Here is a 15,594-nt window from a genome sequence, read left to right on the forward strand (position 1 = left end):
GAAGTGGAGTCCTCAGGCATAATAGCTGTGCCACCTTGAGCTGGCATAAGGTTAGTTAACCTAAGTCTCAGTTTTCTCATCAAGTAAAAAGTGGTAACTGACAGCCATGTAAGGTTGTTGTGAGATTACATGAGATGTCTGTGAAGCACTTAAGACGATGCCTGGCACATAATAAACACTCAGTGAACTTAACTCTTGTGGTGTTTATATTGATTACCCAATAGAATCAATGGAAAAGGAGTTCAAGAAACTTCTTGAAGTAGGTCCTCTGATAACTGTCCCTGTTTTACAGATGAGGAGACTGAGACTCTGGACAAACAGGTAATGGTCACACAGGCAGTGATCACAGAGATGAGATTAGAACTGAAACACCCCAGCTCCAGATACTGTCTACTGATCCATTCAATGTAATGTCTCAGACAGCTAAAGCCAGCATTGATGTGGGTCATTTCAGGCAAATATGTGTTCCCTGAAGAGTGTCTGCTTTTCAACAACTGATAGTGCACCCCAATAATAAAGTGAGACTTTACGGGGATTCAAATACAAGGGGAAGTTTTTTGGGTGAGCCCGTCTCACCTTATGTGCAGGCATATACTGTATGTTCTAAGTGGAGTGATGAGAATTACTAAAGAAGAGCCTTCTCGGAAGTTACTGAGTTTCATTTAGATTTAGAAAGAACAGAACAGTATTAACTGAGACCCAAATGTGTTTCTTTTAGACTTGACTTAGTAGTAGGCTAGTCTTTCGGCTTAATACATTGAGAAATCGCCAGTCGACCATTTCGTGTTCATCTGGCTGGATTCTGCTCTCTTAGTGAGCCCTAGCGGACGTGGTTAGATAGTGTGCATTCATTCCCGTCCTGTCCGCGAGGCACGGCAGCTGCCAAGCGCTTTCCCAGTCTCCTCACAGACCCTGACGACACTGTACTTCTCACTACTACAGGTTCATGGGGACTGAAGCCCATGGAGAGAGCATCACCGAGACCATGGTGTACTATGGGTTGCCTTTCATCCAAGAAGCAGATTTTCCCTTCAACAGTTACCTCAGTAAACTAGACAAGCCTTCTGGCAACAGTGTGTCTGAGGTTATCACATCCTGGCTGGAAAACATGCCAGAAGGAAAATGGCCTAATTGGATGGTAAGTCCTTATGCCCAGCTCAGCACAGGGTGCTGGTGTGCACACTGCATAATCACCTCTGAAACAAGGGGCACATGTCTGTAAGTGACCTTCCGCTTCCCCTCAGTTTGTGACGGTTTAGTGAGTCGGGCCCATCCCAGTTCCTGACCAGGTTCTTGTCATTCTTCACTGTTTTCCTTCTAGTTCTCACATCAGATAATCTCAACTGATCTGTCCCATTTGCTGATTCCTTGGCTAGTTCAAATCTGTCCAGCCCTTCCAGTGAACTTTTCATTTATTGTACTTATCAACTAAAATTTCTATTTGGTTCATTTTCATGATTTCTCTTTATTGATAGTATCTATCTGATAAAGCATTGTTCTCATACTTTAAAGTATGAGATATGGTAATTAGATATGGTTTACATTTTTGAACACACATATACGAGTAAAGTCGTTACCCACTAAGGCCATACTTCCCTGGTTCTGTGCATGTATTGTATTCTTTTACTGATTGTTGAAAACTGGATGTTTCAATGTAGAGATTTTGAAAATCACATTCTCCCCTTCCCCAGTGTTTGTTTCTTCATTGACTTTCGTGGATTAATTCTGTAAAAATCTGTGTTATTTGTCGTGTGCGGCCACTGAAGTCTCTGCTTGGTCACTGATGATTGTTAAGATTCCTTAGAAGCCTTGAACCACTAAGTCTCCCAGCATTTGCTGAGGGGCTGTTAGTGGAGCGGGCGAGGGAGGGATGTTTGCAACACTCCTGCAGGCAGCTTACAACTTTGCCTTGGTTTCTACTCTCCTCTCGCTAAAGCTTCAGGGTTGGCCAACAGGGAGAGATTAGTTTCCCTGGGCACCTGTGCAGGCTTCTAGATTCCAGGAAAACGTCAGAGCCTTTCAAAGCCCATTCTGGTCATCTCATTTCCAACTTTTAAGTTTTTCTGGTCAGTCTCTGTTTGGCCCAGGTTGGTAACCCCACCTCTGGCAAGTAATCGATTGTTTTTGGCAAATGCCTTCCAGATAAGATGATTTGCATACTCACTCTGAGTCAGAGCAGATAAAGAAAAAAATCCATCCAAAAGTGAGCTGCTGAAAAGGTTAAATAGTGACAGTTCTTTAGAGATGGAGCTTTTGATGAACTTTACTCTATTGTGGTCCTCCAGAGCTTACTAGGCTGTTGGTTTTTACAGTTACTGTTGGTTTTCAAGGCTGTCTTGAATCTGAGGGGAGGGGCATGAGATTAGGGTCAGTTAAAATGACACAAATCTTAACTGTTCCTAGTGAGACCCAGCTGTTGTTCTTGAATACTCCTTGGATTGCTTGTAAGCCTTTCATTTCCAAGTTCTGAAAAAGTAGATTTTTTTTTTTTTTTTGCCAGCATTCTCCTTGCTTTCATGTTAGAGATTTTGGTGGTCCTAACTCCACCACTCCAGAAGTGCCCCTCTATACAAATTTTATAATGGAGTTTTAGCACTTGGTTTTTTCATATGCTGAAAGTCTCAGATATCACTGGGCTGTGAGAAGCCCTGATCTCTGTACATTGCTGATCTTGATTTCAGTTCTGAAAAAGGAAAGTGCTCTAGGTCCAGAAGACTTGAGAAATCATAGAGTTCCTTGTCAGATGCTTTTGCGGTAATGAAAAGAATCAACAGTGGCAAAGTTTAACCTAATTTTCTGGTCATAAAAACAGAAAAATACTTTACAATGATCTATAGAAGGGTAATTGTAAAGAGAGTTTTAGTAGATCTGAAGGAAAAAAAAGGCAAACTTCCTTTTTTTGCTGAATTATAATGACTAAGTTCCCATTTTTAGACTCAAGGTCAAAGGCTGGTTTTGTGTTATAACCCTGACCTGAATAACTGATGCAGTTTCTCCGAGCTTGTGTCATCATTTGTGAAATGGAGATAATAGTACCCGACAGGACTGCAGTGAAGGGGTAAACAAAATACAATGTAGGTGTGAAAGTACTTGTGGACAGGAAAGTGCCATGCTTGGCTTATGCCCGAGATTTGAGTTGTGGTTTATGGAAAGGCTTGTTAAAACATGTAATTAGAACATTTAACAGAGAAATGGGCCTTCCCTGGTGGCTCAGTTGGTAGAGTCCCCCTGCAAGGCAGGAGACCCGGGTTCAGTCCCTGGGTCCAGAAGATCCCCTTGGAGAAGGAAATGGCAACGCACTTCAGTATTCTTGCCTGGGAAATCCCATGAACAGAGGATCCTGGTGGGCTACAGTCTATGGGGTCGCAAGAGTCAGATATGATTTAGTGACTAAACCACCAACAAAGAAATATATTAAATAGAAAACACCATAAAAATTTTTCTTATAGATTTTTTAAAAGTAAAAGTTGATTTAACTTTAAATTTGTTTTGAAAAGTTCAAAAATCTCACACATATACAGGGACACATCAGAAGGCTTCTTCTCACCCCTGTCCCTCCCCTTCTCACCCCATCCCTCCCCTTCTCACCCCTGTTCTTCCCCCTCACCTCTGTCCCTCCCCATCTCACCCCTGTCCCTCCCCGTCTCAGCCATCCTTCCCCCTCACCCCTGTCCCTCCATCTGTTCCCTCCTCAGGGGGAAACATATTTCCATTCCTGTCAGTATTCTCTTATCCAAATGTGTGAAAGTATTAATAGGTACTCTCATAAATTACGTCTTATTTGCAGTACCATCGTGAAATAAAGGGTTACCATCGTCTTGTTGATCACAATTTTACAGCCAAGGAGCAGGGTTAGGGCTCAAATTCATGTTTGCTGATACAAGGTACCCATAGTTAACCATGTTTTTCTGTCTGGTGAACTTTTTGTGAAATGGTAAACCTTCCAGAAAACTCTATATAGAGCACTTAAAAAGAAAAGTATCTGCCTTTCAGACTGGTGGACCAGACAATGTCCGGCTGACTTCTCGTCTGGGAGAGAAATATGTCAACGTCATGAACATGCTTGTTTTCACACTGCCTGGAACTCCCATAACTTACTATGGGGAAGAAATTGGAATGAGAAACATTTTAGCTGCAAATGTCAACGAAAACTATGATACTGTAAGTTAGTATAACTTAACCATGCACCACACCTCATTTTTTTGCCACATCAAAGAATTTACTATTTCTATTCTGCTACCTAAATCATGATTACTTAGCTTTTGTTTCTTACTGTTAGGCAGTGATAATTTTTCAGCTTTTCTTGATTGGAGAGTTTGTCAAAAATGCTGCTCCCTGAGCCACGCAAGTGAGTTTTTCACGTAGAGCCCAGCATCTGCATTTCAACAATATTTTCTAGCCAATTCTCAGGCGAACTAAGATTTAAGAAGCCCTGTTTTGAGTTTGGAATGTTATTCATTGCCTTCTACCTGAAACATGGAGTTAAGGACACCAATTATAGTGCTTGTCTGTATTGCTAGATCTGGCTTGGCCATAGCACAAAGATTCTTCCTTTTATGTTAACAAATGTTATGTACAACCTTAGGCCTGAGTAGTTTAAATTTTCTTTTTGTTTGAGGCTCTGGATTTCACAATTATGTTGCTGAGCAGATAAATCATCTTGAACCTGTAATTTCTATGGTTAGCTTTAAATTGTGAGATCCAATTTCCCTAATATTTGGTCAAATGTTGGTCTATTTAACCCCTAAATTTTTGTGTGTACTCATGCAATAACCAGGCTAAAAAGGATATAATCTAGGCTTACTTGTACATGGCTGTATACTTGAAGTCACCATTGCTGTATCACAGTAGCATGAGTCTGTAAATGGCACATTTTGAAGTCTGACATTATTCATTTTTAGGGAAAACCAGCAAAGATTCCAAGCATGTACTGATGTTCAGTTAGTAGTTTATTCACACTCAAGATGTCATTAGACTGTTTTCCAATAAGGTGTAAAGCTGGTTTTAACTACTGAATGTTAAAGCCTTTTCCTTATGAATGCTAATGAATTTGAGTACTAGATGAGAAATTAGGGAATTAAATACTTATTACTAATAAATCTTGGCCAAATTACATTTCTTTTAATAACCAGATAACTGTTTTTTTCTCTATGGTCTTGATATAGGGTACTCTTTTCTCAAAGTCACCAATGCAGTGGGACAATAGCTCAAATGCTGGTTTTTCTGAAGGCAATCATACCTGGTTACCCACCGGTTCAGATTACCATACTGTGAATGTTGATGTAAGTATCCATGAAAATTTTATGCTGACTCCAGAAACAGGAAATGAGTTTCTTTTGCTGACAACATACATTCACCTTGAGTTGTTTCAAAACTTAACTGGTGTTCTTTAAATCAATCACATAGGGCTTCTTTTGTAGTTTTCATTTTTAAGGAGTTTGCAAGTCATGTTTTTTGTGAAAATACGAAGTGGTGCACAAGCATTATCAGATGGTATACAACTCATCATTGGAATGATTCTGAGGTATGAAATATTAAGGACATTTTATGGAGGTCTTTCAGCAAGCCAGCTATCCTTTCTCCTTTCCTGTCTCTCCAAAGGAAGGAAGGAAAGTAGATAAATCAATCTAAGGCAAGATTCTTAAGACAAGGTTGTTTACCTCCAGAAACTAAAGACTTGAATTATCCCTAGAAGGAGCTGCTCTGGAAAAGCATTCCCTCCAGCTTTGGCCTTTACTGTTTTCTGTTCTCATGGTGATTGAGTCTGCCAAGTTCAGCAAACAGATTTCTTAAACAGGAATACATTAATTCCAGCAAACAGCCAAACACATTTCCTCAGATCAGAAAAATGTGAAATAGTTTCAGGTGTTTTCATGGGAAAACACACTCTAAACTAGGATACAAGTTTTATAGCATCTACTAAGTATTCTGAAAACACTCCCCAGAATATTCTGACATAGAACTTCAAGTAAACCCTCCTGGTTCCACAACTTACGGCTCCAAGCACCTCAGGGATAAATCTGTAGGTAGGTCCTTGAGACACAAAAATCTGTATTTTAACATTTGTGTTTTGGATTAAGTGTACTTACTGATTTTCACTTTGTCCAAATGTCCAGAATACTCCCACAGGCCAATCTGAATCTGATATGTAAGAAATCCTACGTAAAAAGGTACACCAGCACAGATGGGAAAACGTAAATGCCAATTACAGTAATGGTCAGATTAGTCAAGTCTTTAAAATGATCATCAGTCATGCTTGGGGGGATGCTATATCATAATCAAGGTGACCAAAGGTCTCAGGGAATGCCATTTTAATAAAACACCTCCATAAGAGCCCTAGAATAAGGTAAGAATTTAATTTACAGAAGATAGAAAGTAAAGTTAAGATTACAGAGAAACAAGAGCACAGAAGCCAGTCTAAAACAATACACAGGAGCAAACAGCACTGGCGGGCGCGGGCGAGAGCACTGCAGGACTGTCCCTGCGCCGCCGTGACTGGCTGCCCAAGAATCTGCCTGAGGAGGAAACCCAGGGCCTGACTGGTGATCAGACTTCCGCTGAACGAGTAGAGCAAAGCCCGAGACAGCGGTAAGCTTCTGCAAGCACAGAAGAAAGAGAAGCAGCAGAAGAAAAGCCAGTTCTAGTGATGCCCCTGGGAGGACTCACTGAGGAGTGACCTCAGAAATGAGCGCTTTTACTCCTCAATTCACAGAGGCCTTAAAAGGAGGGCAGGACCCTAGGTTTGATTACTATTAAGCAGGAAAAGAACCCTCACACCCCCAAAGACAAACCAGACCTACCTCCAGCGTGGTTTTTTGCAGTTACTAGAGACAGGCAACTGAAGACAGGCAAACATGGAGTATCAAATACAAAAGTAAATGAATCACCAAAAATCACACTATATTTGAGGACAATTAAGACCATGAGAGGCACTAAGAAAACACTGAAGAAAGCAAAGAAAATAATGACATAAGACTTCATTACTCATAAAATCGCCCCTTCCCTGGTAGGTTGTTTTATGTAGTCCCTTAACTGTTTTAAAGAAGTGATTTGATATATTAGAAATGTAAAAATATTGTCAAAATAAACAATAAAATAAGAGATTCTAATTACTGTGCTGGAAAACTGATGCAAGATTTTATCCCAGGGTGTACTATAAAAAGGCAAAGAAGATTTTTTTTAAATACAACATGATTGTATTTTAATAAACAACCAAAATATAAAATATTATAAATGAAATGATGGCAAATGGATGGCAATAAAATATGGTATTTATTTGTAAATGATTAACATCCTTAGTCATAAAAGAGTTATTAGAACCAGTTACAAAGGGAAATTAAAAAAAAGGCAAAGAAGTTAACAGTATAGAGAGAACATTTTTGATATGTGGAAAATAAATCTAGGAATTCCAACATATAACAAAAAGTGAGTTCTAGAAAAGAACAGAGAGGAATAAAGAGAAAACCATAAAAATGCACAGAAAGAAATCAAACTTGAAAACAGATTGCCTGAGAAAAGGACTAAAAATTGAACTGGCATCAGCTTTCTCAACCGGATACTAAAACACAGTAGAACGTGACCTTCACAGTTGTAATGGAAACTTGATTCTAAAGCAAGAATCCTATATCCACTTAAACTGGCATTCAAGAGCAAAAATGGAAAAACAAGGACAGAAGTGTTACCATGTATAGCCAGTTTCTGAAAGAGAAACTGGGGACTCCAACAAAACCAAAAGGAATCTAAAAGGAAGACATGATGTATAAAATATAGTGAGGAAAGGAATCAGCAAAATTTAAGGATGAATAATTTTTGATATATAATGTAAAACAAGGTATTCTGGAGTAAAAATGCTAGTGGTATATTTCTCTATGGGAGGTAGTGGCAGGGAAGGGCTGCGTGTGAGAGCGAGTGTGTGAGCCACAGGTGCGGGAGCCAGTGCACTTTGGAAGGATGGAGATGGAGTAACGCACTCTGGAGTTGAGCTGTCCAGTAACCACCAATCACTGGGACAACTAAAATTAGACAGAATTAAAAGTTCAGCTCCTGTGTCACACGAGCAACCTTTCAAGTGCTCAGTAGCTAGTGGCTACCACATTGTACAGCACAAATACAGAGCTTTCAGCACTGCAGGAAGTTATACTCAACAGCACTGCTGTGTTAAGAAAAATGTTTTTAAATGGTCATTACAGTTTTAAGGGTAACCACTAGAAGAACAGACATAAATGATAATTTTTAAAGGATATTAGAAGGGGAAAAAAGTACATAAAGAAAGCCAAGCGATCCAAAAAAAAGCTAAAAGAAAGAAGACAAAACAACAATGCAATTAAAATAAAAGATGAAATAAGGCTACAGGATTATGTCTGGTAATCGCAGATATAAATGGCTTAAATTCACCTATTAAAAGATAAAAACTCTTGGATTAGAAAACAAAGACAAAATCTGACATAAGAGACATAGCTAAAACGAAAGGGCCCAGAAAGATTGCCAGCTGACTATTGCTTTCCAAACAAAAAAATGCATATAGCTTTTAATTTAGTAATTTCATTCCTAGATATCTCTTCCAGAAGACTCTGGAAATGATTTATATATTTTATCAATAGAAAACCAGTTGAATCAATTACAGTTAATCTATACAAGAGACAAGTATGCAATTTTTAATGCATATTAAAATCATATCCAGAGTGGATTGGTATGAGATGACCTCTGACCTACTAAATAATAATAAAAAAAGGCTACAGAATGGTAACATGCCACTATTTGTGTAAAGAAGGAAAAAGTATGTTTACCTATGTTTGCATGGGTACAGACTATAACATTTCCTATGATACATAAAATGGAAGAATATATACACAGTAAGAGTGTATCTCTGGGAGAGAAAATAGAAAGCTAGAGGAAGAGGCTGAAGAAAACCATTTTATTTGTATATTATTCTGATAGTTGAATTTTGTATTGTACGCATGCATTGTCTATTTTAAAAAATAAAGTTACAAAAAGCAGGTGGGGAAATATTTAATGGCAGACAAAATAGAATTCAATACGAAAAGCATTATGAGACAAAGGCAGTTTTCAAGAATTGATAAAAGAACATTCCACTATAAATCAGGAATCTATGCATCTAACAATAGCTTCAAAATATATAAAACAAGTACTCTGAGAATTGCAAAGAGAAACTAAGAAATCACAATTACATACCTCTAGAAAGTGGTAAATCAAGTAGATAAAAGTAACAACACTCACTGGGCACTTTTTATGTAAGCGGCACTGAACTATGCTTTTTCATGCATTATCTAAGGCTATACAAAATGTTAATAGTAAGTTGACAAGTCATATACATATACCATATGCATGTACCATAAATACCTCTGTACCTGATAAACACAGAATAGACATTTTTTTTGGACATTTATTAAGTACCACACATTAGACACCTGCCCCAAATAACCACCACTACTGCTGAAGTCAACATGACTGGCAAGACTATAATGAATGAATGTTATCACTGACTTGGTAACAGATTATATGAAGACAAATCTGGCATTATGTATCAAGTATCCATACTCCTTGACACAGTAATTGTCTTTCTGATATTTGTGTCATAAATAAATAATGCAAATTTGGGGGAAGCATATTAGAAACTTAAATGTCAAAATGAAAGGAAATGGTTAAGTATGGTATAACCATTCAACTGGATTATTAGTCTGCCATTAAAATGACATTTAATAACAGAAGATGTTTGAAATGTTAAAGGAAAAAAACAAGAAAAACATAACATTAAATTATGTCTGTTTTATATAGCTATAAAATTTACCTCAATCTTAATGGACATATATTACTTTTATGGGTAAAAAAAAATGTAGTGCAATCTCTTTCACTTCAGACAGCATTTTGCTTTGCATCCTTTTTTGCAATTTTCTGTTCATAACTAGCATCTCCTGAAGTTACACCAACCTACACATTATTCTACAAAAGAGAACAGAGAAACCCCAATTCAACAGAAGTCCCTGGAGTCCATGGCCAGGATGGCTGCTTTTCTGCCAGTTAAATGTAGCATAAAGGGATTTATTTGGGCAAGTTAAATATCCGTTAAATTAGATATGGACATTTAGTGGAGTCAAATTTGACGTCCAAATCAGCTGTGGCCAAAATGTAGCAGAAAACTGTGCACTCTGCAAGGACTTCCAGACAAGGTGAAACCCTACCTGTAGTTGCTATTAGCAGCTAAATAAACCATCCGGTTCAGTCTCAGTCCTGTCTGATTCTTTGCTATCCCTTGGACTATGCTTCCCTACTTAGTCATACTTAAAATTTAGTAGTTATTTTAAGGGACAAAATTGAAGGAAGTTTTCTTGGGAAATAATTCTTGATACTCTAAGAATCAAACATTTATGTTAATATTCTTTTTTTTTTTTTTAAATAGGTCCAAAAGACTCAGCCCAGATCAGCACTGAAGTTATATCAAGAATTAAGCCTGCTTCATGCCAATGAGCTGCTCCTCAGCAGGGGGTGGTTTTGCTACTTGAGGAATGACAACCATTCTATCATGTACACAAGAGAGCTGGATGGGATAAACAAAGTCTTCCTCATGGTTCTGAATTTTGGAGAATCATCACTGCTAAATCTAAAGGAAATGATTTCAAATATTCCCACAAGAGTGAGGATAAGGTTAAGTACCAATTCTGCCTACAGTGGCCGTGAAGTTGACACGCATGCTGTCACACTGGCCAGTGGAGAAGGACTCATCCTTGAATACAACACTAGGAATCTCCTTCATCGTCAAACAGCTTTCAAAGATAGATGTTTTGTTTCCAACCGGGCATGCTATTCCAGGGTATTAAACATACTGTACAGCTTGTGTTAGGCACCTCTATGAAAGAGATGGAGACACTGGCATTCCGTTCTAGTCTAAGCATTTGCAGTAACTTCACATATAGCAGCATGCTCTGGGTAAACTTTATGAGTGGTCATTAATTCTTTTTTTTTTTTTTGGCTGCACCATGTGGCATGTAGGATCCTAGTTCTCTGGCCCGGGATCAAACCTGTGCCCCCTACACTGGGAGTGGAGACTTAACCACTGGACTTCCAGGGAAGTCCCGAATGGCCATTAATTCTGATATATTTCTGTAACTTGAGTGAAACTGCTTTAGGGAAGGTTCTTAAATGTGTTTCAAGAATAATAAAATGTTTAAAAGAAAATGATCACTTGCAGGTACTTGTAACTTTTTGAAATAACATCAATAAAAGATGATCAGAGCACCTAGGACTCCAGATGATTAGAAAGATCTAATGAATTTTAATGGGAAGCACGGATGATTAGAAAGATCTAATGAATTTTAATGGGAAACACATTACCTTCTTCCATAAAAAGCAGGTATAGAAACTGGAGGATGACTTAATTGCCAGAGTGCCTAAAATTTTTCACTAGCAGAAATAGGACCTTGGTGTGTAAACTGTTCAAAGAATATTACAGTAAAACTAAGCTGTTCTGACAGGAGAAGGGGGAGACTTCTGCTGTCAGCAGCCCTTCCCTCACTCCCTTCTCTATGTGCTTCTATGCAGCATGGTTAGAAAATTACTTTCCTGGGTTAAGGGGCATGTGCCTCAGTGGAGACATTCGTATAAGCAAGTGAGCTGTATATGAAACCAAATTTGGATGGAGAATAACATTTTTTAAAAATTATTTACTAACTTAAAAAACTCACTTTTGTGAACGTAATTGGAAATATGACTATGAAAGACTTCAGTGTGTTTCCAGTTCCCAATGAAAGCAGCATTTCAGAATTTTAGATATTTCTTAAGATTATTGAAAACACTGGTGCTGTCAAGTCCAAGTTCCTCATACAGGAATTTAATTTGGGCTGTAATCTAAAAGAAACGCATTAAAAAAAAAAAATTAGAAGGCCTTTGTGGTAAAACTGCAGTGTTCCAAGTCTCTCCTTGTCTATCCATCTTCATGTAATTATGAAATCAGCAATTTACAGCAAGAGAATTTTTTTATTTGGCACAGAGGTGGAAGCTCCCAACGACAGATTCCATTACTTTCTCTGACAGAGCTCATTCATCAGGAACCTTTCCTCTTTACTCACTCAGCATTTCTCCTCTTCCAAGTCTAAGCCACAGACCCAACAGCTGGTGAAGTAGCCTGCACAACCCTGTGTAACCACAGTACATCACTACTTGGGGATCTACCACCTTAGTGGGGCTTGACAACATACCTTTTTGTGAGAATCCTCAATCACATGATTGCCTCCAGGCTGAATATCTAAAATAATATTGGGGACTTGATAGCCTGAAAGAGTTAACATATGAAACAATTAGAAGAGTTTTGGCTAATTGAGACCCACCCTTTCACCCCCTCTCCTTTTTAAGCACTCTATTAAAATAATAGTGAAGCTGCTGCTGCTGCTAAGTTGCTTTAGTAGTGTCCGACTCTGTGCGAGCCCATAGACGGCAGCCAACCAGGCTCCTCTGTCCCTGGGATTCTCTAGAACACTGGAGTGGGTTGCCATTTCCTTCTCCAATGCATGCATGCATGCTAAGTCGCTTCAGTCGTGTCCGACTCTGTGTGACCCTATGGACAGCAGCCCACCAGGCTCCTCTGTCCACGGGATTCTCTAGGCAAGAATACTGGAGTGGGTTGCCACTTCCTTCTCTGTAACAGTGAAGAAGAAAGGCATAAACCACCACCACCACCACTAACAAGAAGAGGTAGGGGGTGGGATGGGGTGGGGAGCAGTAGAAAATAAATTCCTGAAACAGGAAATGGAGGAGGAGGCCCAGACAAAGGAAGGTGGATGGAAAGACACATGGAGAAGGTTGTGACGTAGGAAGAAGCTAATGGGTCCTATGGAATCTGAGAGCCCTGTGACTTGGAAACACCAGCTATAGCAATGGGTGCGAGTGAGATGTGGAACTGAATAGAAGGCAACTGTGTGAAAACTTATATGTGAGCTCTTTCCACCCTGAGCCCAGACGTTCCCATGTCTTGTCAAGGAAAAAAAGGTAAGAGTTTTTAATACAACTGAAAGATCTAGAGAAAATTAGAGCTGCTATTTTGGGCATGGAAGCTCCAGAGCAAAAACTTTAAAGAATCCCAAGAATAATAGCTCAATTAATTTTGTTAAATGAACAAATAGTATGATACAGTCTGATACTATACCTCCAAGTTAGGTTTGATAAATTTAAGTTTACTTTTTTCCTTGTGCCTTGCCTACCTTTTTAATGCTGTCCTTTGAAAAAGAGGCAAGGCAGCCATAGTCATTACATTTGCCTCTACTGGGCAGTCAACTCAGGATAACAGTGATTTGCCTGTGATTGTGGGTGGCTGATTTGGTCTACAGCATGACAGGTGCAGCTCCCAGCAGCCCACTGACGGCGACGGCCCCTGCTCCTCGCTGGTCTCCTACCTTCCCCGCTGTCCTTAGCATGCTCTGCGATGGCTTCCTTGAGCTTCTCTGTATAGCTTACGATTCCTTTCAGAGGTACACGTTCGTCATTTTCATAAGCTGTTATGTGAATTGAAGGATAATGCTGAAAGGAAAGAGATGTACAAAGAATTCCTTATGATCCCATTCCTTATAGATTATGAAAACCAATTACCTTATGGATTATGAAAAACAGTTATCTCTATTTTTTTCCCCTAAGTGATAGACATATTTTTTTCCCTCATTTGATATTTTTGAGACTTATAGCATCCCAATACTAGACTATTTGTTACCTGGAATAACCTTTTCTTGACTAGTGAGACCTTGATCTTACCGAATCTAGTCTCCTGAGCTATTAAACGGAAACAAACAAGGAGTATGAGCAGGGAAGGGGCTGGAAGGTGTCTGAGTACTATAAGGAGAAACAATATTAAGGCCTTACTAAATTCCTACTTCACCTCGGATACACGTCCTTCTAATTATTTTTCCTGTCACTTCAGGATAGTATTACAACTGCCTTTCACTACCTGAGGTTTAATATTTTGACAGGGACAGTAACGTTTTATGTAGTTCTTGTGTTTTTCATCGGATGAAGGATTCCCCCATTCCTCTAATTCTTCTAATGTCAGAGGAAGTGTAGTGTCCATCATGGTGTTGAGAACATCCAAGAAAGGTGCCTTAAAAAAAAAGTCAGAGAGATGTAAACTTCAATTAATAAAATGGTAAAATGAATTTCAGATAAATACTATACGTTATGAATATACATGCTGACATGAGAGAACAGAGCTCAAGCAGCAATGTACATTCCCAGGAGCCAGATTAATTACCCAGTCTAACCAGGGCCTGAGATTTGTAACTGGCTTTTAAGGTATTCAGACTCCTTGAATGACAAAAGGTTTATCTTCCAATTTCACAATTTTTGCTTTTAGTTTTCTTTTTTTCATATAATAAGTGCTGCCACCTTATATCCACTAGGCTCTATTTAAAAAAAAGTGTTGGCAATGACGTGGAGAAACGGGAACACTTGTGCATTGTTAGTGGGGATGTAGAATGGTGCAGAGAGAAAATTAACCTCGGAATTGCCACATGCTCCAGCAATTCTATTCCTAGGTGTGTAGCCAAAGGAAATTAAACCAGGGTCTTGAAAGTACACCCCTGTTCACAACAGTACTGGAAGTAACCCAAGGGTCCACTGATGGATGGATGAGCAAAATATAAATGCAATGATACAATGAAATTCAACCTGAAAAAGAAAGACACTTGCTACAGCACAATGGACCTTAAGGAAATTACCTAAGTTAAAAAAAAAAACCACTTGTAAAGAGACTTATATTGTATGATTCCATTTATATAGGAGGTACCTTAGTGTAGTCAAATTCAAAGAAAACTAGAATGGTGGTTACCAGAGCCTAGGGGAAGGGGGAGTTGGAGAGTTGCCACTTAAGGGGTAGAGTTTCAGGTTTGCAAGATTAGTTACAGAAACTGACTGTACAGCAATGTGAATGTACTTAACACTATTGAAACGTACACACTTAAAAATGGTTACGATGATAAATTTTATGTTATTTTACCATAATTAAAAATAAAACTCCCAGAACACATGAATAAACTCAGCTGGACACTTTACATTATAACAAGGTAATAAATGCTAACTGAAGGAAATCTGAAAAATACCCAAGTTGAAAAAGAAAATCACTCATTGGCTTATAACCAGTGTTAAAAGAAATGGCAGCTGCTTTGTTCATGAAGCCATTATAATCTTCTGATAACCTGTTTTTCAGCTTTGTTTTCTATTAACATTAAGCAAGTACATTGGGCAAATGCAATTCTTTTTGTCTGTCTAATATCTTTGACTGAGCTCCTTTTTTGCATTTAGAGTATCCCTTATGACACCGGCTGCCTCTCACTGTAGAGATGCCAGATAGGTCCCGTCCCAGCTTTGCCTCAGAGTGAGAGTAGCCACATAATTTAGTTTTACCAATCAGACATAATATACCCCAAATTCTGAATGAACTGTTGGATATTTAGGTTAACTCCATGTCTTCATTGTTACAAGCAATGTGGGGTAAATATCCTTATACACCCATTTCTGATGATTTCCTTTCTGACTTCTAAAGTCAAAGCAATTTCTCAAAGTCAGAAGTTAGTCACATTTTCTTTATAATTCTGCCAT

General features: G+C 38.6%; 2 protein-coding genes across 8 annotated transcripts in view; one reads left to right on the forward strand and one right to left on the reverse strand.

Annotated features, from left to right (window-relative positions):
• SLC3A1 (solute carrier family 3 member 1) overlaps positions 1-11,253 on the forward strand; it is a 33,815-nt gene extending 22,562 nt beyond the window's left edge. The window contains exons 8-11 of the mRNA XM_005686551.3: positions 943-1,138; positions 3,994-4,161; positions 5,166-5,282; positions 10,418-11,253. Of these exons, the coding sequence (XP_005686608.2) occupies positions 943-1,138; positions 3,994-4,161; positions 5,166-5,282; positions 10,418-10,858 (922 nt within the window). The 3' untranslated portion in view covers positions 10,859-11,253. The remainder of the gene's footprint in view (positions 1-942; positions 1,139-3,993; positions 4,162-5,165; positions 5,283-10,417) is intronic.
• The window catches only part of PREPL (prolyl endopeptidase-like), a 38,503-nt gene continuing 31,809 nt past the window's right edge, over positions 8,901-15,594 (reverse strand). For all 7 annotated transcript variants that reach the window (XM_013967604.2, XM_018055184.1, XM_005686555.2 and 4 more), the window contains 4 exons: positions 13,949-14,098; positions 13,404-13,527; positions 12,213-12,286; positions 8,901-11,862 (listed from right to left, as the gene is read on the reverse strand). In XM_013967604.2, the coding sequence (XP_013823058.1) occupies positions 11,773-11,862; positions 12,213-12,286; positions 13,404-13,527; positions 13,949-14,098 (438 nt within the window). In that variant the 3' untranslated portion in view covers positions 8,901-11,772. The remainder of the gene's footprint in view (positions 11,863-12,212; positions 12,287-13,403; positions 13,528-13,948; positions 14,099-15,594) is intronic.

This window comes from Capra hircus, chromosome 11 (genome assembly GCF_001704415.2).
Source record: "Capra hircus breed San Clemente chromosome 11, ASM170441v1, whole genome shotgun sequence".
Classification (NCBI taxonomy): domain Eukaryota; kingdom Metazoa; phylum Chordata; class Mammalia; order Artiodactyla; family Bovidae; genus Capra; species Capra hircus.